The sequence below is a fragment of the Geotrypetes seraphini genome, chromosome 1, assembly GCF_902459505.1.
Source record: "Geotrypetes seraphini chromosome 1, aGeoSer1.1, whole genome shotgun sequence".
NCBI lineage: Eukaryota > Metazoa > Chordata > Amphibia > Gymnophiona > Dermophiidae > Geotrypetes > Geotrypetes seraphini.
The window spans coordinates 241,600,577-241,627,105 of record NC_047084.1 but is presented as its reverse complement, the minus strand read 5'-3'; the positions used below and the strand labels follow the sequence as shown (position 1 = coordinate 241,627,105).

Sequence of the window (26,529 nt, the reverse complement as noted above, 5' to 3'; positions counted from 1 at the left end):
AGAGAAACTTATAATACCGCTCTACAGAGCCATGGTCAGACCGCACCTGGAATACTACGCCCAACATTGGTCTCCATATCTAAAGAAGGTGAAATGTATGGAGAACCTGGACTACGAGGAATGACTTAGGAGACTGGAGTTGTTCTCCCTTGAAAAGAGGAGACTGCGAGGGGATCTGATCGAGACTTTCAAAATACTGAAAGGATTCGACAAAATGGAGCAGGGAAAGCAGTTATTTACAATGCCCAATGTGACACGGACAAGAGGACATAGACTGAAGCTGAGGGGGGACAGGTCTAGGGCGAATATCAGGAAGTTCTGTTTCACACAGCGAGTTGTGGACACCTGGAATGCTCTCACAGAGGAAGTAATTGCAGAATCCACCGTTCTAGGATTTAAGGGTAAACTAGATGCACATCTCCTTAAGAGTGGTATAGAGTGATACGGGTAAGGGTAAATTAGATGCACATCTTCCCTTGAGAAGCATACAGTGATATGGGGACTAAAACTATGCCAGGGTACACCTGGCGGGACCTCCGTGTGTGCAGATCACCCGACTTGATGAATCCAGGGTCTGATCCGGAGATGGCAATTCTTATGTTCTTACATCTTTGAAAACCCCCCAAATATAAATAATTAACATTTTTTCTGCGTATAGTGTGCTTTGTGGTTTTTTTTTTTTAATTTTTATGGTTATCATTATGAATTAATAAGATATTATGTGTACATGAAAAATGAATGGAAGAAATTGGGGGTGTGATTGTGGGTGGGGCTGGGGCAGGGCTAGATCGGGATTGGGGGCGGGGCTGACAATTACTAGATGTCCCATTTTGATGAAAAAAATAAATGGTCATGTTAGTTATGCCAAGTGCAAATTCAGCGAAGTCCAAGAGGTTAATCAAATTGCAGCTGTGAGTGGCTTAACTTCTGCTATTGTTGAACAAGAGCCAGCAAGTGAAAAATGTGAAAAAAGTACTAACTATATGACCTTTTGCTGAAAGAGCTGAAGCAAAAGTTGGAACTTTCCAACCATAAGGAAAACAAACAAATTCTGACCCTGGCTCCAAAGACCATAAGTTTGCCCAGCACTGGCCTTACCAAATATCAGAGTTGCCTCTATCTTGTGTTTGGGGGCATCCCCTTTCTGATTTGCACTGCCTCTGAGATTTCCAGTCTTTAGCTGGATCATCATACATCTCCAATTCTGTAAAGGGAACTAGCTCTTTTAACTCACTAACTACAATCTTGCTTGTTCGTGTATTCTTTAACCATGTGGTCATCCGCATCTTGTCTCAGATAAACCTTTCAGTCTCACACTGCCTAATAGTTTGATCTATATTTGTGTATTTAGAGAGGCCTAACTCCCTGCATCATATATCACTTCTGTTTCAAACAGTGTAACCAAGGTTAAAAATTATCTGGGGGCTGGTCCCGAGCCCTGTTGAGAGTTCGTGGAGTGTCAGGCCCTGCATGAGAGGATCGTGGTGGAGCATGTAGGGCCACCGGAGGTTTGGGCTGCGTCGGGCCTGCTGTTTGTTTGTTTTTTTTCTAGTCTTTGCTCGTTGCTGCAGGGGAAGGGACCGAAGGCTTGGTATGTTGTTGCTGATGCGTGTGCCTGACGTTATCATGCGTTCGGATGTGATGACATCATGTCGATGGCGCATGTTCAGTGAGTGGTTGTCGACCCGACGAAGAGGAAGTGCCTGGAGTAATAAAAACGGACACGGGAGGATTTTCTTTTCAGCCGATCAGGCTGCCGGAGCTTGTTGGGCCTGGGAAAGGCCTTTGGGGAGTTACTGGCCACTTTTAGCCAGATCGAGGGTGTTCCACAGCTATGAATGATGTCATCCCGCAGTTGCAGAGATGACATCACTTTGGCAGTGCATACGTGGTGGGATTGGCTGGCTCGGCTTTCTAGCCAATTGAAAAATTAAGTTTTTAGCAGCATTGGGTACTGAAGAAAAGAAAAAGAAAACATTGGACAAGAGGGGAGAGGCTCTGGAGAGCCTCCCCATAAGATTTATTATATATAGGGTTTGCATGTGGGGTTTATTTATTTTAAATGCGGGTGTGTGTGCACATGAGGAGCTAGCGTCGGGTGTTGACATGGCAAAGTGTTAATGTCGGGCTCAAGAGCAGTGGAGGCTGCAGCTCATGGGAGCTGCAGCAGAAGTTTTAAAGGATAAAATTTAAAGTTTTAAAAGAATAAGAAGGTCTTCTAAGATAAGAATATGGTTTTTAAAATGTTTTCTTTGGTGTTGCTGTTTTTAAGCTTATGTAGTTTAGGGGTTTTACTTGTACTGTTTTTTTCCTACACAGGGCTCATGTGCTCTTGTGCTGGAAATCAGCAGTGCAGGTGAACAGTTAACATTCTAAACTGTCATTTTTGACAGTTGGGAGGTTTCTTTGCTCTGGATAGCTATGTTTTGTGATCTGTGCCTTGTGTGGAGGTAAATATGGATGGTTTTATTGAATTTTGACAGGAATTTAAGTCTTTTTGTGATTGGTTTATGGTTAAATAGTTCTGGTTTGGTCTGTTAAAGTTGTTGAGGTTTAAAATGATTTTTTGGTAGTTCTGTGGAGAATGTAAAGTTCTGTGGTATCTTAATGGTTTGAGATTAAAAGGTTCTTCAAGTTGATTAATTATTCTGTGATAGTATTTTATTCATAGTTCAGTGATAGAATAGAAAATTTTGTGAAAAGAATTCCATTTCTGTATATCTGTGGTTTTCCTGATCTACTGTATTATTTTTGTGTCAGCTGTGAGCTGTATTCTCTGTGGAGATATTTTTGGCTTCAGAGGATTGAAGTGTATGCCAGAAGAAAGACATAAGAAAACCCTTTTGGGGGTATTTATTTAAGAAGAAGGAGAGAGGTATAACTGGATTTTTGTCAGTAGCCTCTGACAAGAAATAAGCTTTCTATTTTTGGCATTGCTGACATTTTTCTCTTTAACCTTGGGTAATGTACTTGAGCACTCTGGCTGTGTGAATCTTTGATGCTGAAGAGACTATTCTAATGGAGAGTTTATAAGGAATTTCTGCTGCTGCTGTTATTATCTCACATTTTCATGAGAACTGACACTGAGGAGTAAAGACTGTGGCTATCTAATACTGCTTAAGAGTTTATTCCCTTATATCAGAATTTATTTTTGCTTCAACTGGGTGACAGTTATTTAATCTGTGCAATTTTTTATATTCTTGAGAGGAATTTGTCTTTTCTTCTTTCTGTCAGAACCTTTATTTGGAGTTTGCTGTGGATAATTTTAAAATTTTATTAAGGTCTTTGCTATCATTGTTTATTTAATTATAAGGGGGGGATTAGTTTAGAGAATATAAATTATCCTTTCCTTTGAAATAGATTAGTTAGGAAATAATTTTGTAGATAGAATTAGGTTTTTTCTCGTTTGAGTTTTAAAAGGTAGGAAGTAGGTATCTGAGAAGTTCAAGCAAGTGTGTACTAGAAGAAAAGGTACCCAACAAAAAGACAAATAGAGAAAGAAAGACAGAAAATAAAGAAACAAAACTTAAAGAATACTTACCACAATTCTCCAAGGAAGGTGCACCTGAAAGATAAAAAGTTTAACATACAGAATCTATTCTAGAGACATTAGTGATAAACTGAATTAGTTAGTATCTAGACAAAGAAAAATAAAGAGATACTTATCTGATAGTTGGCACGGGAGATAATCCTTGAATGCCTATATTAAAGAAACTTCCTAGAAAAGAATAAAAGGTTTTTCTTTAGTGCCTGGTAGACCGGTATAGTCTTTACTTATATACCTCACTGCTACCAGCAGGACGAGACTGAGGACAAACTTGTATATCAGGATAGCTTCCCCTCTAGCAATCCAATCTTCCTCAGTCTTCAACAGCAGGTGGTAAGACTAATTTGGCTCCCCTCTTAGTACTGTTGGAATTTGGTTTGGACTCCTGGGTTCCCCTTTTGTGCCGGACGGAGCTTGGACGGGTCCTGTTTGGAGAGCCATCCGACCTCAGGCATTTTAAACTCGGCGGGTCTCGTTCTGGGTCCTTCCCCCTCACCTTCCTCCACCTCCCCAAATTTTTGTAGAGGTGCCTCAGCCGGCAGCCTGGCCCCCGTGGTTGGTCAGGCTTCCAGCTTTGAGAGCAGTGGAGTCTGTTCTGAATAAGTTAAAAAATAATCCTGAGGTGTGCTGGTCTAAAAGGCTCATTTCCCTTTAAAACTGCCGTTTTTATTGTTTTTCTCCTCTAACCTGCACTTTTCTTACAGCTAGGGCAGTTTTCAGCACAATGAGCACTTTAAAAGGGAAAAAAATGCTCATTGTGCTCCTGACGTGAGGTACTCGCAGCCGGCCTGTGCAAGCATTGTGCAGGCCGGAGCGGTGGGGGAGTCTCGTCGGCAGCGGTTGCCTGCGGCCAGGGCACCCCGCTGCTTGTTCCTGGCCTTGGATTGCAGGGAAGCCCAGGCTTCCCACCACTCCCACGCAAAGGGTTCCCCAGCCACCGACGGTCAGGGTGAAAAGGATTCCCTTACCGCCGGAGCGGCTGGTTATTTCCTTTTCGCGTCGGTCGGTTCCTTGGCCTCAGCGTCACCGATAGGAAGGGTAACATCAGGCGTAAACTCCACCAATGTGAACAGCACTGGATCTATTTTCAGAATACTATAGGGTCTTGTGGGCTGAACCAGAAGATTGAGTGGTGTGCCTTCTTTTGAGTTTTTTGTGTTTTTATGAGATTTTGTGAGATTTTCTGTGAGATTTTTGTTAGTTGTTGTTTTTGAATTTTTGGCTTGCTTTTTTGTTAACCCGGAAGTTCTGTCCCCGGAAGTTATTCCAGTTCTCTCTATTTCTACGCTGCGCTGTCGTGTACCATTGTGCACACTATTACTAAATGCTGCCCAGATGGAAGTTGGTACTGATTGTGAATCCCTGAAGAAACCGTTGGACGGTTGGTGAAACAAGATCTTGTAGGAATTGTTGGCCTGTCGCCGTTGATACTGCTGCAACCTTTAACGCCTTGTAAGAAAAGATTTTTGCTATCAGCGAGGTTTGGGATGGCAAGGTTCTGGCTCCAGAGCTAGGTTTTTCTTTTTCTACTTTTCATCTGTTAGTTTAAATGCTTTTACAAGTTTTGGCTTTTTTGATGCATAATGCCTTTAAAAATATAGGCTTTTTTATATGAAAATGACCTGAAAACTAAAAAAACTTTAAAAAGATTTAAGTGTTTTTCTAATGTGCACAGTACATTACATTACATTAGTAATTTCTATTCTGCCATTCCCTTGCGGTTCAAAGCGGATTACATAAGAGTTGTCAAGAGGTTACAAGATAATTAGGTGGATTACATAAGAATTGAGAACTTAAGGTGATACATGTTGGATAATTAGAAACATTTTTGATTTGATAGGGGTAGAAAGTGTGGTAGGTGGAGTTTGGGAAGGAACTGGTCATGTTAAATAGGTTTTATGTATTTTTTGAAGAGTAGGGTTTTAGTTTCTTTTTTGAAGGTTTTGTAGTCTGTGGTCAAAGACAGTAGATTGGTGATTTGTCTGTCTAGTTTTGCTGCTTTGGTTGTCATATAGCCTAGTAGTGGGTGTTACTTTATCTAGATCCCTACATTCTTTTCTGGTGTGAGTTTTTTGCCAATGACAAAAACAGCGCTAGCTTAAAAATCAAGGATTGCTATGTGATATAATAATTGAGACTTTTTCTCCACCTTTTTTGTGTGAATGTAAGAACTGAGAAATTAGGTCCACTGCTGGTGAGTGGACATTTTGTAAATTTTTGTATTTTTTTGTCACTTCTATTTATTGTTGAGACATTTAAATACCTACATGTCATAAATGCACATGAGGTGAGTCTCTTTCAATTGAAAGGAAACTCTGGAATGAGGGGAAATGTGCTTAAGTTCCAACTATTGGAGTTGCCATCAAAGCTCACTCCAGCCTATGTAGACCATCCCAAATTACTGGAGCTCCCATCAAAGCCCTCCCCAACCCATCCTAAGTCAAAGTGGTTTACATGTTATATACATTACATTACATTAGAGATTTCTATTCCACCATTACCTTGCGGTTCAAGGCGGATTACAAAAGATTTATAAATGGGGGTTACAATGGAAGAGCAAATGTCATTTCTAGAGTTGTAAAGAGTAGATCATTTGTCATTTCTAGAGTTGTAAAGAGTAGATCATTTGTCATTTCTAGAGTTGTTAAGAGTAGGTAAAGTTAGGACTGTTTCAGGAATTTTTTGAAGAGTATAGTTTTTATTTATTTTCTAAAAATCTTGTAGTCTGGGGTGGTTATCAGTAGGTTGGAGATTTGGTTATCTAGTTTTGCGGCTTGAGTGGCTAGGAGGCCATCGTATTGTTTTGTCCGTTTTACTTCTTTGATCGGGGGAGGTGTGAATGGGGAGTGCGTTTTTCTATGTCTGGTTGAGGTTGCTTGGATTGAGGCGGTTGTTTAGGTAGGATGGGCTGTTTTCCATTTAGGGCTTTAAATAACATGCAGTAGAATTTAAATAATATTCTTTCTTGGATTAGTAGCCAGTGTGAGTTGATGTAAGCTTCTGTGATATGATCATGCTTCCTCAATGAGTAGATGAATCTCAGAGCTGTATTTTGGATTGTTTGTAGTTGCTTGGTCATAGTGGCAGGGCAGGGGAGGTAGAGGATGTTGCAGTAGTCTAGCAGTCCTAGGATTAGGGATTGCACTATAAGCTGTAATTGTGTTCTTTCAATGAATTTCCGGACTTGTCTCAGATTTCTCATTATTGCGAAGGATTTCTGTATTGTTTTATTTATTTGCGGTTGAATATCAATAGGCAGCATCTGTCTATTGTCATTCCTAGTAGTTTTATGGTGGTTTGGATGGGATAGTTGATTGAGTTGAGTTCTAAATTGGTTATGGTTGGGACTTTGTCATTTTCGAGGAGGATGAATTTAGTTTTATCTGGGTTGAGTTTCAGTTTGTGATCTTTCATCCAGGTCTAACTGTTTCTAGTGTTCGATGTAGTATATTTGTCATGGTGGTCTTTGGCTGATCATATGGTATGAGGATGGTAATGTCATCCGCATAACTATAGGTGGTTATGCCTAGATTATCCAGCTATGTTCCGAGAGAGGCAGTGTATAGGTTGAAGAGAGTAGGGGATAGTGGGGATCCCTGTGGTACGCCGCAAGGGTTTGACCAAGGTTCTGATTTTTCTTTGTTTGATTTTACTCTGTAGGTTCTGGATTTTAGGAAGCCTTCAAACCAAGAGTATACTTTATCAGAGATACCTATTGCATCCAAGATTTGCAGAAGGATGTTATGGTCAACTAGGTCAAATGCTGCCGTCAGGTCTAGTTGTATGAGAAGCATTTTTTTTCCTGTGCTAAGGTGTTGTCTGGCTGTGTCCATAAGGGAGCCTAGTAATGTCTCTGTGCTGAAGTTGGTTCTGAAGCCAGATTGCATGGGGTGGAATGTTATGGTCATCTAGATAGTTCGTGAGGAGTTTGGCTACTAGTAATTTTGACGTATTGGTGGTATTGAGGCAATAGGTCTGAAGTTGGATGGTTGGTCTGTTGGTCCTTTTAGGTCTTTTTGAATTGGGGTAATGATGATATCGCTGAGGTCAATAGGGAAAATGCCGTCTGTACTTATTTTGTTCCTGGGCCAATAGATGCTTAAGCAACTTGCCCAGAGTCACAAGGAGCTATAGTGAGAATTGAATCTGGTTCCCCTAATTCTCGGGCAACTGAACTAACCATTAGACTACTCCTTCCCAGACTATGCTTCTACCAGACTTTAGGGCCCTGAAGTCATGAGTTTTTGGGACCTGGGGAACCTAATTGACATGCCCTGCCAAGGGATTCCCAACTTGGGGCGTAATATAAAAACAGGTACCCAAGTTTTTTAAAATTTAATTTCCATGTACTTCAGTGAAAATAAGTGAAAGTTAAAAACTTTACTTCTTCACTAGATCTGATATTAAAATTCATTGCAAAGAGGTGAAATAAAGTGCTTTGCATTTTTCTACATTGGGGCTATATAATAATTTAGGGACTTATTTTTAAAGTACCATAGAAACCTAAGGTACCATGGGGCTTATGGACATTTTTCTTGCCAAATTCTTCCAATTCACTATTTTAAAAACCCATTTTCTAGACAGATTTCTGTGGTGGTAGTCTGCAGTAAGTCTAAATTTCAGGAGGGAATTCTGGAGGTGTGGTTTGGGCAGGACTAGGGCGGAATTATGATTTGGACATTTTTCTGCAATAATCAAACATTTTAGAAAACATCCAGGGCACAATTTGGACATTTGGGGTTAAACCTGTTTTAACAACAAATAAGTGCCAAAAGATGCCCAAACTGACCAGATGACCACTGGAGGGTTGAAGGCATGACAGTCCCCCACTCCCCCAGTAGTCACTGACTCCCTCCCACTTCCTAAAGATATAAATTAAACAGTACATATCTTCTTGTACGACAGCTTCAGATGTTATGACCAGTTCTAGTAGAGCAGCAAGCGGGTTCTTAGAGTAGCCCAGTGGGCAGTGTAGTGAACCACAGAGATGGAAAATATTTGGTCCTATATTAATACCTTTCAAATATTTAAACATCTGTATCATATTACCCCTGCCCCTCCTCTTTAGTCCACCAGTCTCTTTTCGTACTTCTTTTGGTACAGACACCCTACCATTTTCATCACTTTACTCTGGACCACTTCAAGTCTTCATATATCCTCGGCCAGATGCAGCCTCCAAAACTCAGCACAATTCTCCAAGTGGGGCCTCACCAATGGCCTGTAGAGGGGCACCAACACCTCCTTTCTTCTGCTGGTTACTCTTCTCTCTATACAGTCTAGCATTCTTCTTGCTATAGCCACCACCTTGTCACATTGATTTGTCGCCTTCAAATCCACATCTCATCATAACCCCCTTATAGTATTTGCTGAGTCCTCCAAAACCCACTCAAAACCTAATGGACCCAACTGTATACCACATCAATAGACCTTATGTCTTCAGGTGTCACCTATAGGTAGGTACAGTGGGATTTGGAGGACTCACATGTTCCAACAAAAACATAGTAGCTAGAGTGGGATATGGACCTTAGTAATATGTGTGGACATCTAGACGTTTTTCTGAGTTTAAAACCTCTATATGCAGTTCCCCAGACACCAATCTTGCCTAGCTCTTGTGACTGCCCTGGTTTCAACTTACATCTTTCCTTCCAGAAATATTTTCACTCTCATGAACAATACCCTTAGGCCATAATTTTTAAGTTCAGAATCTGGGTGAATCAACTTCTTGCAATCCCAAGGCTTCTGAGATATCAAAATAACATATGAAATGGAATTACTCATTTCTGTTTACTAGTCTGCAATTTGAGGAGACAACGACTTTAATCTAAAACTTAAAAAAAAAAAAAAAAAATTGGTGTCCTAATTGAGGTCTAGCACTAGTGTATAGTCATGGTATTATTTATATCTATGTATTCCCTAAGTTATCCCCTGCTACAAATATAATGATTATAGCAAACCTTGTTTATGAGTTTGTTAAATAATCTAACGTTTGACATGCAGAACAGCTGAGGAGGGAAGTCTTAGCCTTTATGTGTAGATATGGAAGAAATTTACATTTTATTAATTTTACCTAATTAGGCCTTAGTTACATGCTGGATGATATAGTTTCTGAAGCCTGTGCCAGCCCGCTGAGCTTGCTTTTTCTTGAAATATAATAGCACCCCTGAAGACAGCTTTCAGGCTTTTCTACATCAACATGAAACATATCTCAGGGATTCTGTTAGTTTCTAAGCAACTTTTTATATTTATTTTGTAATTCTCAAAAACTGGTATGCAGGGTCACCAGTTGCCTCAGGTTTTACATTCTGCAATGGATGCTTTCACTTGGCTGCATATGAACTACTGTTTTGCTGAGGTCCATGGCTGGCCCTGCCACTAGGCAGAGAAAGGGTTCACCTAGGGTGGTGGCAGTTGGATTGCAGTCTGCCACTGCATTCCATCGGCCCTCTTTTTTTATTTTTCCTATCATTGCCACTTTTCTGTTTCTGGAGCTGAACAGGCAGTTGAATTTAGCACCAGTTCAAGGCCTTGAATCACAGACCCACATTCAAGTACTGTTGTGTCCCTCCCACTCTAATGTAGGACTTTTCTCAGAGGGGGTAGTTTGGGATGCAGCAGCATTTTAGCAGAGGCCTATGCTTCAAGGTACTGCACCAGTGCTGATGGTGGAGGGTGGCGATAGCAGCATCAGAAGGAAGCAAAAAGAGGAAGATGTTGGATAAGGGATACAGAGAGAGTGGAGATGATATGCTGAATGGGTGGATGGTGGGAGATGCTGGATGGGTAGGGAAGCAAAGATGCTTTTCGGTGGTGGTATAAGCTCTTGAGCTGCCCTGGGGTAGTAGTGGTATGTGAGGGGGAGGACACGTCCTTGACCTAGCCCTGCTGAAATCTCAGAGAGTTTGGGTTCTGTACCTAGAAACATAGAAACATGATGGCAGATAATAATAATAACTTTATATATCCCAGGACAGGCAGGCAGCATATTCTCACTGATGGGTGACGTCACCGATGGAGCCCTGGTACGGACCATTTTAAAAGTGCATTACCACTTTAAGTCTTTTAGAAAGTTTGAGATAGCCCATACCGCATATGTACGAGTGCCTTCCCGCCTGACGTAGACACATGGTCCCTCAGCTTGTTAGTTTCCGCAGAGCTAAGAAGACACGTTTCAACGGCCGTTGAAATTTTTTCTCGCTGCCTTCCCGCTCTTGCAGATTTCTTTGACTGTTTCAGTTATTTTTTTCTTTGTTTATTATTTCTTTCTTTTACTTGTTAAAAAAAATCTATATTTTTTTTTCCTCTCTCAGGGTTTGGCCCGGTGGGGCCTGTTCCACCACGTTGGCCTCCAATTTTGATCTTGCCGGGGCCATTTTTCCTTCAATGTCCTGCCCACAGACGGGTTTTTAAAAGTGTAGACATTGTGCTTGCTTCATTTCTGTGACTGACCCGCATCGCTGGTGTCTCCAGTGTTTAAGGCCTGAGCACCGTCCGGAGACCTGTTCCCGCTGCTGTTCTTTACAGAAGAGAACTTTGAAGAACTGGCTTATCCAACAATGACTTCTCTTCGGTGTCGGGATGGAAGGGGACGTGCCATCACTTCCGACATCGACAGTGCCGTCCAAATCGACACCGACAGAAACACCTTCGGTGTCACAACCTTCTGTGGGTAAGCCGTCTAAGAAGCCTTCCATTACCCCTTCTGGGCCTCAGGTCAAAGTAGCAGTGAGCCAAGTCCTGCTGATCTCGAAGAAGCCCAAAAAGCGCTCTGCTCCGATATCGATGAGTGCCTTGTCATTGGCCTCCTCATCGCCGGAGTGTAGAGCTGCACCGGCAAAAGAGCCAGCAGTACTGGTGCTTACCCTCAGTTTGCTTAGAGAGAAACTGGGTGAGAATTTCCAAAAGCTGGTGCCGACCTAACTTGTGCCCGTGTCGACACTGACTCTCCTGGTGCTAGTCCGGTCTGAACCCTTAACACCGGTTGCACCTGCAGTGGATACTCCATCGGTGCAGACACTTCCCACAAGGGAATCGGCACCTTCGACTCGCCAGCACCAGTCGTCCTCAACACAGACATCACCAGAGTCGACTCCGGTGTGGTCCCGGAAGTAATTGCAAAAGCTAAAACATCTTGAGCCTTCAACACCGAGTACTCTGCACCATCCACATTTCTGTTCAGGATTCAGACCTGTGGCGAGACTCTGAACAGGAGCCTCTTCTGTCTGAAGACGTGGGTTCTTCAGATGATAATTCTCTTCACCATTCCTCTTAAGAGACCCCTGTATTGTCTTGACTCTAAACAATTCTTAGAGGGCTTAGATTATGATCAACCGCCTAAGGAACTGCTCAAGCTTCCCCTTCATGACATTTTACGGGAAATTTTTTTTTTTTTTTTTTTAAATCTTTATTCATTTTAAAACCAGCACAAAATGCAACATATTATCAATCAATTAACACAATAATAAATACATAACCCTCTCCCCATCCTACCCACCCTTCCTAAAAGTGTAAAAACACTTACCGTATTTTTTGCTCCATAAGATGCACTTTGGGGGTGGAAAAGTGGGTGCGTCTTATGGAGCAAATACACCTCCCCCCCTGAATACACCTTCCCCCCACCAGTACCTTTTTAAAAGTTGCGGTGCTCTCCTGCTGGACGGCTGTCTTTGTAAGCAGAGCAGAGCGACATTGGAGCGCGACCTTTGAGCTTCCTGTCTGGTCCCATGCCGCTCAGTGATTGGCTAAGGTCAGTTCTCATTGAGAACTGATAGCCAATCACTGAGCGGCACGGGACTGGGCAGGAAGCACAAAGGTCATGCTCTTGCATTGCGCCGCTCTGCTCTGCTTACAAAGACAGCCCAGGAGAGCACCGCAGCTTTAAAAAGGTACCGGGCCGGCTTTGGGTGGGCAGGTTCCTTCGCTGCAGGCAGCTTTGGGCAGGTTTCTTCGCTGCAGGCAGCTTCGGGTGCGGGCAGCTTCGGTCAGGTTCCTTCAGCTGCAGGCAGCTTCGGGCAGGTTTCTTTGCTGCAGGCAGCTTCGGGTGCGGGCAGGTTTCTTTGCTGCAGGTAGCTTCGGGTGTGGGTGGCTTTAGGCTGCGGGCAGGCTGCATCATGCTGCTTAGCACCAGACCACCAGACGCACCCCCCTATCTTGGATCTCAGAGCACTCAACAAATTTTTAGTCAAAGAAAAATTTTGCATGCTGTCTCTGGCATCCTTATATCCCCTTCTAGATCAGAACGATTGGTTATGTTCTCTAGATCTTAAAGAGGCTTACACTCACATTCCCATTCATCCAGCCTCTCGACTGTTCCTCAGATTTTGGGTGGGAAATCTGAATTTCCAATATAGAGTGCTACCCTTCGACCTTGCATCATCTCCAAGAGTTTTCACCAAGTACCTAGTTGTAGTAGCAGCAGCTCTGCGGAATTATAGTCTACAGGTGTTCCCGTATCTGGACGACTGGCTCATCAAAGATTCAACATCTCAAGGGGTTATTGTAGCAACCCAACGGACTATTTGGTTCCTTCAAAGTTTGGGGTTTGAAATCAACTTTCCCAAGTCCCAGCTACAGCCCTCTCAAACTCTACAATTCATCGGAGCTGTCTTAGACACTGTACAACTCGGATCTTTCCTTCCTCAGCAGCGTCAAGATGCTCTCATTCACCTTTGTCACAAAGTGTCATCCCTCACTATACTGTCAGAGAGACATATGATGGTTCTCCTAGGTCACAAAGCCTCTACAGTTCACGTGACTCCTTTTGCCAGACTTCACCTCAGAATTCCTCAGTGGACCCTGGCATCTCAATGGGCTCAGACATTTGACCCACTTTCTCAACACATCAGAGTGACTCCTTCGTTGAGACAGTCTCTCTTCCAACCTCTCCAGAGGTTTACTGTTGCAAACACCCCCTCATCAGTAGGTCCTCACGACAAATTCTTCAACCTATGCTTGGGGGCTCATCTTGATGGTCTCCGTACTCAAGGCCGTTGTTCCAGCACGGATCATCAGTGTCACATCAATCTGTTGGAACTCAGAGTGGTCTTCAATGCTCTCAAAGCTTTTCAGCATCTTCTTCACGATCAGGTAGCCCTCATTTGAACAGACAACCAAGTTGCCATGTACTATGTCAACAAGCAGGGAGGAACAGGATCTTTCTCTCTTTGCTAGGAAGCTATGAAGGTTTGGAATTGGGCAATCCTTCACAACATCTTCCTGAAAGCTGTCTACATTCAAGGAGAGAAAAACTGTCTGGCGGACAAATTGAGTCATCTTCTACAACCTCGCAAATAGACACTTAATTCTTCGCCTCTTCTTCACATTTTTTTCTCAGTGGAGAACTCCTCAGATAGATCTCTTTGCGTCTCCCCACAACAACAAACTGCCTCAGTTCTGCTCCAGGATATACTCTCCTCACTGACTGGAGACAGATGCTTTTCTACTGGAATGGATGAATTGGTTTCTCTATGCGTTCCCTCCATTCCCTCTCATTCTCAAGACACTTGTCAAACTCAAACAGGAACATGCCACCATGACTCTGATAACTCCTCGGTGGCCCAGGCAACCTTGGTTCTCCCTTCTACTTCAACTCAGCAGCAGGGAGCCACTACTTCTACCAGTGTTTCCCTCTCTGCTTACACAGAGTCAGGGGTCTCTACTTCATCCCAACCTGCAGTCTCTACACCTAACAGCTTGGTACCTCTCAACTTAACTGCCACTCTACAGTTTTCTCAATCTATACAGGACATTTTAGAGGCTTCCTGGAAGCCTACCACTAGACAATGCTATAATCAGAAATGGACTAGATTTTCTGCTTGGTGCACCATTCATCACAAGGAGCCTCAATCTACCTCCTTGTCTTCAGTTTTGGATTACCTGTTCCATTTGTCTCAATCAGGCCTCAAATCCACATCCATTCAAGTCCATCTCAATGTGATTGCTGCTTTTCATTAGCCTATCAAAGGGAAACCCCTTTCTGCTCATCCTGTGGTTTCCAGATTTATGAAAGGTCTTTTCAATGTCAAACCACCTCTCAAACCTCCTCCAGTGGTTTGGGATCTCAATGTTGTTCTTGCTCAATTGATGAAGCCTCCTTTCGAACCAATGGCTTTGGCTCATCTTAAATATCTCACTTGGAAAGTGGTTTTTCTCATTACTCTCATGTCTGCTCGCATGGTCAGCGATCTACAAGCTTTAGTTGCAGACCCACCTCTCACAGTATTCCATCCTAAATTCTTACCTAAAGTGGTTTCAGAATTTCATCTTAATCAATCCATTGTACTTCCAGTGTTTTTTCCAAAGCCTCATTCTCATCCTGGAGAAACAGCGCTTCATACTCTGGACTGTAAGCGCGCTTTGGCTTTTTACTTGCAAAGAACTAAGCCACACAGATCTGCACCTCAAATTTTTGTCTCCTTTGATCCAAACAAGTTGGGACATCCAATCTCCAAGCGTACCATCTCCAACTGGTTAGCTGCTTGTATCTCTTTCTGCTATGCTCAGGCTATTCTGCATCTACAGAGTTGAGTTACAGCCCATAAAGTCAGAGCCATGGCGGCATCAGTAGCTTTCCTTAGATCTACTCCTATTGAGGAAATCTGTAAAACTGCCACCTGTTCTTCAGCTCATACATTCAATTCTCACTATTGGCTGGAGTCTTTCTCCAGACAGGATAGACACTTCAGCCAATCTGTATTACAAAATTTATTTTCCTAAGGCCAACACTCCCACCATCCCATTCTTGTTAGCTTGGAGGCCACCAATCAGTGAGAATATGCTGCCTGTTTGTCCTGGGATATAGCACAGTTACTTACCGTAACAGGTGTTATCCAGGGATAGCAGGCAGATATGCTCACAACCCACCCACTTCCCCGGGTTGGCTTCTTAGCTGGTTTATCTTAACTGAGGGATCACTTGCCTACGTCAGTCAAGAAAGCTCTCGTGCATGTGCGGTGCGGGCTATCACAAACTTTCTAAAGATTTAAAGTGGCGATGCACTTTTAAAGTGGTCTGTACAGGAGCTCTATCGGTGACATCACCCATCAGTGAGAATATCTGACTGCTATCCCTAGATAACACGTGTTATGGAAGTAACTGCTTTTTATATACCACAATGCCAAAAACAATTCAAAGCGGTGTACAAAGGAAGAGACTGTATACAGACAGCGATATTACATACAACTTTTGAAATTACATTTGCATGTAAAGGTTGGATAAATTTATCTGGAAGTGTTTTGGAAATACATCAGGGTTGAAGTGGGGAGTCAGAGAAATTTGTCAAAAACATAGGTTTTGAATGACTTCCTAATAGTTTGATAAGAAAGGGCGTTTGAGATTAAGTTGGTTAAACATTTGTTCCATTTGCCTGCTTGGAATGATAATATTCTATCTAGGAATCTCTTGTAGGTACAACCTTTTAAGGATGGGTAGGTAAACAAGTAGGCAAAATGGCCCATCTAATCTGGCCATCCGCAGTAACCATTATGAAAAGGTTGCATATATGAAGAGGATTGAATTCTGATCTTTGTTAAAAGGGGCTATGTATTGTATTGTATTTGTTAGACTTAGGGTTATTTAATGTTATGTTGTATTTGTAGCACCTCTGTGAGAATAAAAAAGTTTAAACTGAAAAAAATAAGCTGTACAGCTTTACTATATAGTCTTTACTATAGATTTTCTCAGTTTTTTTCTGAAAGCAAAGACTCCCCTGAGTTATATTGGCAATATAAGAAGCTCCTATTCAGTTAACCCTTACTTCTATAATCTCAGTTTTATTATCCATACTCTGTAGTTATTGAGCAACTTTCTTTACTAACATAAAGTAAAGAATAAACACTCACAATTGATGACTTCAAGGCAGTTCAACTCTGTCACAGAATTTTCTTACTGTACCAGCTTTCCCAATCCAAAAAGGGAGCCGGGAGTGTGTCCACACCTTGTGGAAATAACACTGTTCTCCAGACTTAGATATAAAACCAAGCTGTGTTAGATTGTTAGAAATAAAGGGTGGAAACCTGGTGGGGGAACAATGCTAATCTCAGGTTTTCATACAACTATGCGGTCTTAAAAATGGCAACTGCGCTCTCTCAGAGTGAAGAAGGAGGGATGGGCTTAAGCTCTGTGGTTGCAGCCTAGCTCTCTGAGAGAAGCAAAGCCCTCTGAGGATTTAAGTATACAAAGCACACTTTACTCATACATCTTAGCATAAACACTTATACTAGCTCTTATATAAGAAGCTGAATAAATGCCCACATAAAATGGGGAAGAACACTGTCCCTTCTAAAGTGTGGATCTAGGTAACATATGGTTTTGATATTTTGTTCCCCTACTGTATTACTTGAATGTGTATATAATATTTGTTGATGAATATAATTTACCCCCTCCTTTTATAGTGTCGCACTAGCGTTTATAGTGCCAGTTGCTGCGGTAACAGCTCAGATGCTCATAGGAATTCTATGAGCATTGGAGCTGTTACCCCGGTAGCCAGTGCTAAAAACACTAGTGTTGCTTTGTAAAGGAGGGAGTTATTTAAGAGAAAACAAGGAAAAGAAAATAATTAAAGAAAATGGAAAGAAATGTGCATGCTCCATACAACTGACTAACTGCAAAATTGATAATATATGATTTGTATGTAGGAAAATGTTAAAACATTTTTTCTTCTAAACTTTTATAGGAATTGACTATTATAACAAGGTCATTGATGATCTTTTAACCAAAGGCATTACGCCCATGGTAACGCTTTATCACTTTGATATGCCTCAAGCTTTAGAAGATCAGGATGGTTGGAGGTCAGAGAAGATCGTTGGCATTTTTAATGAATATGCAGAGTTTTGTTTTAACACCTTTGGAAACAGAGTGAAACTGTGGATTACAATAAATGAGCCTTTCGTTGTTGCTAAATTTGGATATGAAAATGGACTGCATGCTCCAGGGATAAAGGAACCTGGAACAGGAGCTTACCAGACAGCACATAACATGATTAAAGCACATGCTAAGACCTGGCACACCTACCATTTGCTATTTAAGGAAAAACAGCATGGTTCTGTGTCCATAGCCCTAAATGCAGACTGGTCAGAACCTTTAGATCCAACTTCAGTAATAGATGAAAAAGCTACTGAAAGGCGTCTGGCATTTAGTTTGGACTGGTTTGCTAAACCTATATTTATTGATGGTGACTACCCTCCTTTGATGAAATTGTGTGTTGCTGCAAAAAGCAAAGAGCAAGGCTATCCATCCTCAAGGCTTCCAGAATTCACAAAGGAAGAGATGCAAATGATCAAGGGCACAGCTGACTTCTTTTGTCTTAATTATTATACGACTCGCAAAATAAGACACCAAGAATATGCACAGGCTGGGCCAAGCTTTAAAGCAGATGAAGAAGTGGAAGAAATTAAGGACCCATCTTGGCCTATTTGTGGCATTGAATGGCTAGCTGTTGTTCCTTGGGGTATACGTAAACTACTTAAATATGTAAAGGTATTTGCTTTTTTTATTATCTGTTTTTATATTCATACTTCATTGAAGAATATATGATGTTTTTAAACACGACAGTACAGTAAATATAATTATTTTTTCAGAATTTTACACAATTTCTCATATAATGAATTTTGGAAACTCAAAGAGCCGAAACAATATGATGCTGCCCATTGTAGAAGAGTGGTCTTCGTTGCAAGGCACACAGGCCAATAGCGGCCCTCTGAGGATGAAGCCTTTGAAGAATATCATCCTTCCCACATGGATGGAGAAGAAGGGAAGGGCAGAGAGAGAGGAGATTGTGCATGTGGATAGAGAGGAAGGGAAGGGTAGAGAGAGGAGATGGTGCTCGTGATGGAGAGGAAGGGAAGAGGAGAGAGGAAAAATGCAGAGAGGGAGGAGATGGTGCACGTGGATGGAGAGGAGGGGGTAGAGAGAGGGAGGGGATGGTGCACATGGATGGGAGAGGAGGGGAAGACATGGAAAAGTGGACAGTGAAAAGGAAGCATAATAATGGAAGAAAGATGAATGTTTGTTAATGCCAATGATGGATATAGGGCTGAAAGTTAATGCCAATGATGGATATAGGGCTGAAAGCAAAGGAGAGAAATAATGGATAAGAAGGTCCTGGAAAAAGTTAAGAGCACAGACAGAAGGAAGTGCAGCCAGAGCCTGGGAAAAGATGATCAGAAAAATAAAATCACTAGACTACAAAATAAGGAAACGTGTTTTTATTTTCAATTCATTGATTGAAATATGTTAGTTTTGAGAATGTACATCTGCAGTCTATATTTTGCACTGTTCAGGGAGAAATGCATTTCCATCTATTTCTCTGCTGGTGTACTGCATGCCGAGTCTGACATCATGGATTTCAGTTGTGTATATTAGGATGTTTAGTTTGTTGACCTATATTTGCATATGGGTCATTGCAAATATAGGTGCTCAGGTGTTCTGGTAGGAATGAATATCGAGAAGTGCTATTGGCAACATGGCTCCAAGTAGGAAGATATTGGTTAGCTCTCCTTCAGCATTTTTGGATCCAAAATGACCTTCGCTTAAAAATTAGTGAAGAGCACTGTGATAGATTGTCGCTTGGCATAAGGCATGTTTAGACTGGGCTACTGAATAATACTAAAGCTTTGGGCCATTCAAATGTAAAGCACATCCTTATGAATTAAACCTAAGCGACCAGGAAATTTGCAAAGTGCGAGGAGGAAATAAACACTATGTATTAAAATGATTTCAGCCACCTAAAAAGTTTTAAAGTTTAGGCAGACTTTGATTATACCCAATTCTCCTCCAGTCTCACATTTGCCCACTAATATTTTGCTTTAATGGGTCCTAGCAGTGTCAGCGATTTCCTCACGCTGCCTGCCACTAATCTGGAGCCTCTCCATGGCAAAGGAGAGACTTCTGGGTTAGCAGCAGGCAGTGTGTGAGAATCGCGCACCATGACCCATAGAAGCAACACTTCAGGGATGGATGTCACAGAGGATGGAGATTCTGCACAGAAAAGGGAAATTCTGTGTGACTATGCAATTCTGCAGAAATTCTGTGTTGCGCATTCATGCATAATTCTGCCAGAACTATAAATATTAAGGTCTAGGTAATATTGATGAATAAGTCAAGAATTTTATAAAAGTTATCTGAAATGAAACACAGCATGGCTAGTTTTAAGATACAACACTCATATGCAAAACTAGAGAAGATAGTGGGGTGGATGGGGACACCTCCCTGCCCACAAGAGATAGGACAGCACAGTCCTAAAGAAAATAGGCCGAGGCTTTCATCAGTCTGGCTATGTAGCATCTTCAAAATTTGATGCTTTAGACCAGGGGTGCCCACACTTTTTGGGCTTGCGAGCTACTTTTTAAATGACCAAGTCACAATGATCTACCAACAATAAAATTTAAAAAAAACAACGCACACTGTACGCATTGAAAATGTTAATCATCATTCCTATTCCAGGGTTTTCAAAGAGGTCAAAGCAGATGACTCTATGCACTATCACTTCAGTAACAACCATACAAAAATAGACAAATATACTCCCTCCCTTTTTACTAAACCACGTTAGCAGTTTTTAGTGCAGGGAGCTGCGCTGAATGCCCAGCGCTGCTCTCGCACTCCTAGGCTCCCTGCGCTAAAAACCTCTATTGCGGTTTAGTAAAAGGGGACCTTAGTGTAAAATATAGACAGCAGATATAAATTCAGACACATTTTGATCACAAAATTTAAAATAAAATCATTTTCCCTACCTTGTCTGGTGATTTCATGAGTCTCTGGTTGCACTTTCTTCTTCTGACTGTGCATACAATCTTTCTTCCCTTCTTTTAGCCTGTATGCTTCTTCTCCTCCAGACCTCATTTCTTCCCCCAACTTTTCCTTCTTCTTCCCTGCCCTTTCTTTCTCTCTGCCTCCCTTTCATTTTTTTCTCTTTCTCTTCTTTCCTTCTGTCTCCCTGCCTGCCCTTTTTCTTTCTTTCTCCCTGCCCTCCCCCAAGCCACTGCCACTGCCATTGCCATCGGGGACCAGGACCCAAACGCTACCAATAACAGGCCCCAAGCTCTCCCTGCTTCGGCCAACCAGCATTCCTCTCCCTGACGTCAATTCTGCCATCGGGAAGAGGAAGGCTGATCAGCCCAAGATCGCGATCGACCTATTAGGGGAAATGCTGCCGGGTCCTGCCTTCGCGGAAACAGAAAGTAGGCAGGACCCGGCAGGAAGAAGAACAAATGCTTGTCTCCCGCTTAGCCCGTAGCGAACGCTTGCTTCAGGGCTCTCAACATGTGCGCGCCGGCTTCCCTTCTCCCCTCCCCCCCCCCGGACATAACTTCCGGTTTCGGAGGGAAGAGAAGAGAAGCCGGCACGCACATGTTGAGAGCCCTGAAGCAAGCGTTCGCTACGGGCTAATGCGGGAGACAAGCATTTGTTCTTCTTCCTGCCGGGTCCTGCCTACTTTCTGTTTCCGCGAAGGCAGGACCCGGTTTTTTGTTCAGCAGCGGCAGATGACAGCTGGGCGGATCGCCCAGCTAAAAGGCCCTAGGGAGAAAGAAAACTGGAGAGGAAGGCTGATCGGCCCGTAGATCAGGACGGCAACACGAGTCTATCACAGAGCCCGGGATAGGCTCCGCGATCGACTCGCGTTGCCTTCCTGAGCTACTGGTCGATCGCGATCGACGCGTTGGGCACCCCTGCTTTAGACCATTGGTTTTCATTGCAAAGCCTGTGCGCCAATGACGGCCTATGGAGTTCTTCTGGGTAGCCCGCACTGCAGTCTGTGCCCTGGTGGAATCCAATGCTTCTTCCCAGCACCTGCTCTTTCACTCTTTAGGCTGCTGGCAGCATTAGTGAGGTTAACGTGCTGCCTTCGGTGACCCAGAAGCTTTCCCTCTGCTGCTGCTTCCTGTCCTCACATAGGCGGGAAGCAGTAGCAGAGGGAAAGCATCCAAGACCACTGAAGACAGCATGTTTACCTTACTTATGCTGCCGGTGGCCCGAAAAGTGCAAGAGCAGCTGCGAGGAAGGAGAAAGGTGAGGAACTACCGGATTGCCTGGAGAAGGGGGATGCAGGGGGAGTCGTGGGGGTATCACAGGGGGATAGTTATTAAAAGGGATGCTGGACCATGGGGATGGGGAGGAAGAAAAGAAAGATGCCAGACCTTACTCCCCACTGCCCACCAACCTAGCCAGCAGATTATCCATTCCCCTAACTGTATTCATGACATCCTGTTTATCTGTCTTATCTGTTTAGATTGGAAGCTCTTTCGAGCAGCGACTGTTTACTTTGTGACTCTGTACAATGCTGCGTACATCTGGTAGTGCTGTAGAAATAATTAATAATATAGTAGATACCAGACCAGGGAGGGAAAGGAGGAGAGAGATTCCAGACCAAGAGAGGAAGAAGGAAGGAGAAGAGAGAGATACCAGATCACAAGAAGGGGGAAAGGAAAGGAGAGAGGTTGGACTAATAGAAGGGGAGAGGAGAGAGATGTCAGACTTCTGGAGGAGGGAGGGAAGAAGAGAGAGATGTGAGACCATAGAAGGGAGGAGGAGGGAAGGAAAGAGAGATTATCCCAGGACAAGCAGGCAGCATATTCTCACATGTGGGTGACGTCATCTACGGAGCCCCAGCGCGGACAGCTTTTCAAGCAAACTTGATTGAAGTTTCAAGTTTGCTACACTGCACCACGCATGTGCATGTCTTCTTGCCCACTAGAGGGCGCATTCCACCTCGTGGTCCTCAGTTCAGTTTTTTCCCCGGAGCCAGAAGCCCTGTGGAAATTGAGCTCTGCTCTTTTTTGCCTTCTGTCGCTGCGTCTGGTGAATTTTGATCGGTCGCTGTGCTGTACTTCGTTTATTTTTGTTGTTTTGATTGTTCGTTAAAAAAAAAAAAAAAGTTTATTTTGTTCGGCTCCGGGGGCTCCCGTGAGCCGCGGCCGCGACCGGCCTTGCTTTCGGCCGGGTCGGTTTTTCATGTCCCGTCCCTTGACGGGTTTCAAGAAGTGCACCCGGTGTGAGCGGTTACTTTCCATTACCGACCCACACCGGTGGTGCTTGCTCTGCTTGGGACCCGAGCATCCGACTGATTCTTGCGATCGGTGCTCCACCTTTCAGGCCAGAGCGCTCCGCCGACGCCGTGCCAGGATGGCGGAGCTCTTCGCGGTCGACTCCGCGCCGGGGAAGGCCTCGACGTCGGCTTCGGCCTCGGCCTTGACCTCGGCCTCGCCGCGTCCCTCGACATCGAAGCCTACGCCTCCGACGAAACCTGCCTCGGGTAAGTCCTCTCTTCCATCCCCGACTCCAGGGTCGACGAAGAAGCCATCTTCGGGCTCCTCGGCGGCGGGTGGGTCGTCCTCGGCCCCGCCAAGAACTACGGCCACTACTGCCCCGAGGGAATACTCGAGACCGAGGTCGCCCTCCAGGGAGCAGCCCACGGCCTCGGACCTGCCTACCATGGTGGGGATCCCGGCGTTCCAAGACTTGCTCCGAGCATTGATTGCCTCGGAGCTGTCTGGGGCCCTCGAGCATTTGCAGCAGGCTTCGGCCTCGACAGCTTCGGCCTCGGGGGCCCCGACCTCGGTGGCCTCGGTCTCGACTCCCACCGGGACGGCACAGACCTCGGCCCCGATCTTACCCTCGACTTCGGCCTCGGGGGCCCTGCCTGAGAGTAGCGTTAGGCCCCGTGACAGGGTGCGCAGGGTGAGACGGGTCTCCTCCTCCTCCTCTTCGAGGTCCTCCCGGGACTCCTCGCCCTCGGGTCGGCCTCGGGCGAGGCGTCATCCGAGGAAGCCTAAGCGCTCACGAGGTTCTCCTCGACGACGTGGTCGCTCCTCGCCGCTTGGGGGAGAGGCATTGCGGGTCTCGGAGCTCCGCCTCGATAACCCGAGGCTGCTCCGTTCCCCAGCGAGAGGGGGTTCGCGTGACTCCTCGCCAAAGAGGAGGGGACGTGCCTCGGTACCTCGGACACCTGGTACCTCGCCCAGGGGTTCTTCGGGATGTAAACGTTCTCCGACCCCCTCGGGGCCATTGGATCTGGCCTCTTGGGAATCCGGGTCCGGTAGGGAACCACGCTATTCCCACGAGGCTTCCCCCTTCTGTTCGCCGCCCGCCAGACCGTCCTCTTTTTCCAGTTTCGTGCAGGACATGGCACGTGCTTTGGGTCTGGACCTCATGGCGGGATCTCAATACACCAAAGAGTTCCTCGAGGAGCAGGACCTTCCCACTCCCCCGAGGGAAACTCCCCGACTTCCCTTGAATAAGGTCCTTCATCAGACCTTCCTTAAGAACCTGACTTCACCTCTTACGGTCACAGCGGTGCAGTCTAAGATGGAGTCCAAGTATAGGACTATTCCTCCCAAGGGATTCGATAAGGCTCAACTCTCCCACCAGTCTTTGCTTGTTGAGTCGGCGCTGAAAAAGTCACAACCCTCCAGAGTTTCTGCGGCGGTCCCGCCCGGCAGGGAGGGTCGGACCCTGGACAAGTTTGGTCGTCGCCTCTATTCGAATTCCCTTATGGCAACCAGAGTGCTCAATTATGCCTTTACATTCTCATCCTATTTACGGGGCATGGTGAATGACCTGCCTCAGTATCATGACGATCTACCAGATTCCCGTAGGGAAGGATTCGCCAGGTTTATGTCCAACCTGTCTCAATTGCGCCTGTACCTGTTTCACGCTGTGTACGACGCGTTTGAGCTGGTGTCGAGGGTGTCGGCATTCACTGTAGCTATGCGCCGACTAGCGTGGCTACGCACCCTCGATATGGATCCAAACCTGCAGGAACGCCTAGCGGATTTATCTTGCGTGGGTTCCGAGTTATTTGATGAATCCCTAGAGGCGGCGACCAAACGGTTGTCGGAGCAGGAGCGTTGGCCTCGTTGGTCCGTCCGAAATCTAGGGCCACGCCGCAGAAACCCTTCCGGCCTCCTCCGAGGAGTTATCCTCAGAAGTCGACGCCGGCCTTCTCTAGGCCTCCGCCACGGCGTCCACCTCAACAGGGAAGAGGGGGACAAACGAAACCTCCGGCGCAAGGTTCGTCCAAGCCAGCGCCGTCCTTTTGACGGGCTATGCGGATGGGGCTGGCCCCCCTCCGCGATCGCGCCGGTCCCCCTTCCCATAGGGGGTCGACTCCGGTCCTTTTATGCGGCTTGGACCGAGATAACATCCGACGCTTGGGTGCTCCGGACCGTCTCAGAGGGCTACTCTCTCAACTTTTGGTCTACGCCACCGGAACAGTCACCGGGGGCTTGCCCATACAATCGGACCCAGCTCCCTATTCTCATGGCCGAGGCCAGGGCCTTGTTGAGCCTTCGAGCGGTGGAACCTGTACCCCCCGATCAACGGGGGCGGGGGTTTTACTCCCGTTACTTTTTGGTCCCAAAAAAGACCGGGGACTTGCGCCCCATTCTAGACCTCAGAAAGCTCAACAAGTTCCTGGTCCGGGAGAAGTTCCGGATGTTGTCACTTCCGGTATTGTATCCTCTCTTGGAGGAAGGGGACTGGATGTGCTCCCTGGACCTGAAGGAAGCGTATACCCATGTTCCGGTGCATCCCACCTTCCGCAAATTCAGGTGGGCGAGCTACACCTACAGTACCGGGTCCTCCCCTTCGGCCTGGCTTCGTCCCCTCGAGTCTTCACGAAGTGTATGGTGGTAGTCGCTGCTGCCCTGAGGTCTCGGGGGCTTCAGGTCTTCCCATACCTGGACGATTGGCTGATCAAGGCCCCAACCATGGAGGGGGTTATCTCAGCGACCCGACAGTCTATCATCTTCCTTCAGCGACTGGGGTTCGAAGTGAACTTTCCCAAGTCACAGTTGTGCCCAACCCAATCACTTCAATTTATAGGCGCAGTGCTGGACACTGTTCGCCTTTGTTCGTTCCTCCCTCCTCCTCGGTTGGAGGCTTTGGTTCGGTTGAGCCGTCTGATTTCTCGGCTACCTGTGGTGTCGGCTCAGCGCATGATGATGCTTCTGGGCCACATGGCGTCTACGGTCCACGTCACTCCGTTCGCCAGACTGCACCTGAGAATTCCTCAGTGGACTCTGGCCTCTCAGTGGCGCCAGGATTGCGATCCTGTCTCTTGTCTCATAGCGGTGACTCCTTCTTTGAGACGATCGCTCCGTTGGTGGACCGACTCTTCGAATCTTTCCGGGGGTTTGCTCTTTCTCGTCCCTCCACATCGCAAGGTTCTGACCACGGACTCCTCGGAGTACGCGTGGGGGGCCCACCTCGAAGGTCTGCGGACCCAGGGCCTGTGGTCGGCGGAGGACCGACGCTGTCACATCAATGTGTTGGAGCTTCGGGCCATCTTTCTGGCGGCTCGCGCATTCTGCCACCTACTCCACGATCAGGTAGTCCTCGTGCGCACGGACAACCAGGTGGCCATGTATTATGTGAACAAGCAAGGCGGGACGGGCTCTTGGCCCCTTTGCCGGGAAGCTCTACGCCTTTGGGAATGGGCGATCTCCCAGAACATCTTTCTACAGGCGGTCTATATCCAGGGAGAACGGAACTGCTTGGCAGACAAACTCAGTCGGCTTCTCCAGCCGCACGAGTGGTCACTCAACTCCAGAGTCCTGCGCGAGGTCTTCGACCGCTGGGGGACTCCGCAGGTGGATCTGTTTGCCTCTCCGGAGACTCACAAACTACCCCTGTATTGTTCTCGGATGTATTCCCCGGACCGTCTAGAAGCAGATGCCTTTCTTCTCGACTGGGGAGGGAGGTTCCTTTATGCGTTTCCTCCTTTTCCCCTGATCTTGAGGACGTTGGTTCGTCTCAAATCATCCAGAGCAACTATGATTCTCATTGCGCCTCGCTGGCCTCGTCAACACTGGTTCTCCCTGGTTCTTCAACTCAGTGTCAGGGAGCCTCTGCTTCTGCCTGTGTTTCCCTCTCTGCTATATTCAGAGTCGGGGTTCGCTGTTGCATCCCAATCTTCAGTCGTTACACCTGACCGCTTGGTTCCTTTCCCCCTGACTTCGGTCCCGGTTTCTCAGTCGGTGAGGGAAGTGTTG

General features: G+C 45.4%; 1 protein-coding gene across 6 annotated transcripts in view; it reads left to right on the top strand.

The window, feature by feature from the left end:
• Window positions 1-26,529, top strand: part of LCTL (lactase like) — a 256,156-nt gene that overhangs the window by 106,635 nt on the left and 122,992 nt on the right. For all 6 annotated transcript variants that reach the window (XM_033948540.1, XM_033948511.1, XM_033948530.1 and 3 more), the window contains one exon: window positions 17,217-18,019. In XM_033948540.1, the coding sequence (XP_033804431.1) occupies window positions 17,217-18,019 (803 nt within the window). The remainder of the gene's footprint in view (window positions 1-17,216; window positions 18,020-26,529) is intronic.